We start from the raw sequence: 882 nt of genomic DNA on the forward strand, positions 1-882 counted from the left end.
TTCGGCGTTGAGGATGGCCTGGATCCCCTGCAGCAGCCCGCAGCACAGCAGCAGCGCGTTCAGCATGGTCCTGGGGGACAACCTGCGCAGAGGGGTCCCGGCCAGCGTCAGCCCACCCGCAGGCGGACTGGCCTGGCCAGGGACCTGGCCCCCGCCTCCACCCCGCCACCACCGAGCAGCGCCGGGGCGGCGAGGGGCAGCCTCTGCCAGCACAGCCACCGTGCCGGGCTGTTTGCTCTCTTGGATTTGAGAGCCTTTCTCGGGCTACCACATGCCTGGGAGCTTCACGTGGACCCTCCAGAGCTAACGCACGTGCCGTGGGGCACCCCACATGCGGGCACGTTCATGATCTCACCGCAGAGGGGTTGAGCAGCAGAGGACGGACTGAGACTTGATCTTTTTTGCTGCGGTTGAGGGTCTCCCTGCTCCACGTGCAGCCTTCAGCAGCCGCCAGACCATCGCGGTGCCGTGCATTCACCGCCTGCACGTGCATGGGACGTGGCCGAAATGTCCGACACAGCTTCTGCCAGGCGCTTGCGCTCACAGAGTGTGGAAATGCCGCTAGTTTTAAAGACCAGAAGCTAATATTTACCACCTGGTCTGCATCTGGGCTTGGGCGTGCGACCAGGACCTTGCAGACAACAGCCAGCACGGGGATCTCATGAGGTCCCCAAGTACCACCGCAGAGGCAGCCGTGTACCCACCAGCAGCTCCATCCCACTCCCTTTTCCACGGCAGTGCCGAGGGCAGCACAACTGTATTGGGTTTGCGTGGCCGGGTTTTGGTAGCGGGGGGGCTACAGGGGTGGCCTCTGTGCGAAGCTGCTAGAAGCTTCCCCTGCGTCCGATAGAGCCAACGCCAGCCGGCTCCAAGACAGACCCG

The 882-nt window shown here is 64.1% G+C and overlaps 1 protein-coding gene across 1 annotated transcript in view; it reads right to left on the bottom strand.

Moving 5' to 3' along the window:
* The window catches only part of AGRP (agouti related neuropeptide), a 1,381-nt gene extending 1,312 nt beyond the window's left edge, over nucleotides 1-69 (bottom strand). The window contains exon 1 of the mRNA XM_009290846.1: nucleotides 7-69. Coding sequence (XP_009289121.1) covers nucleotides 7-66 — 60 coding nt within the window. The 5' untranslated portion in view covers nucleotides 67-69. The remainder of the gene's footprint in view (nucleotides 1-6) is intronic.
* Nucleotides 70-882: the final 813 nt, after the last annotated feature.

This window comes from Aptenodytes forsteri, unplaced genomic scaffold, assembly GCF_000699145.1.
Source record: "Aptenodytes forsteri isolate BGI_AS27 unplaced genomic scaffold, ASM69914v1 Scaffold14, whole genome shotgun sequence".
Taxonomy (NCBI): Eukaryota; Metazoa; Chordata; class Aves; order Sphenisciformes; family Spheniscidae; genus Aptenodytes; species Aptenodytes forsteri.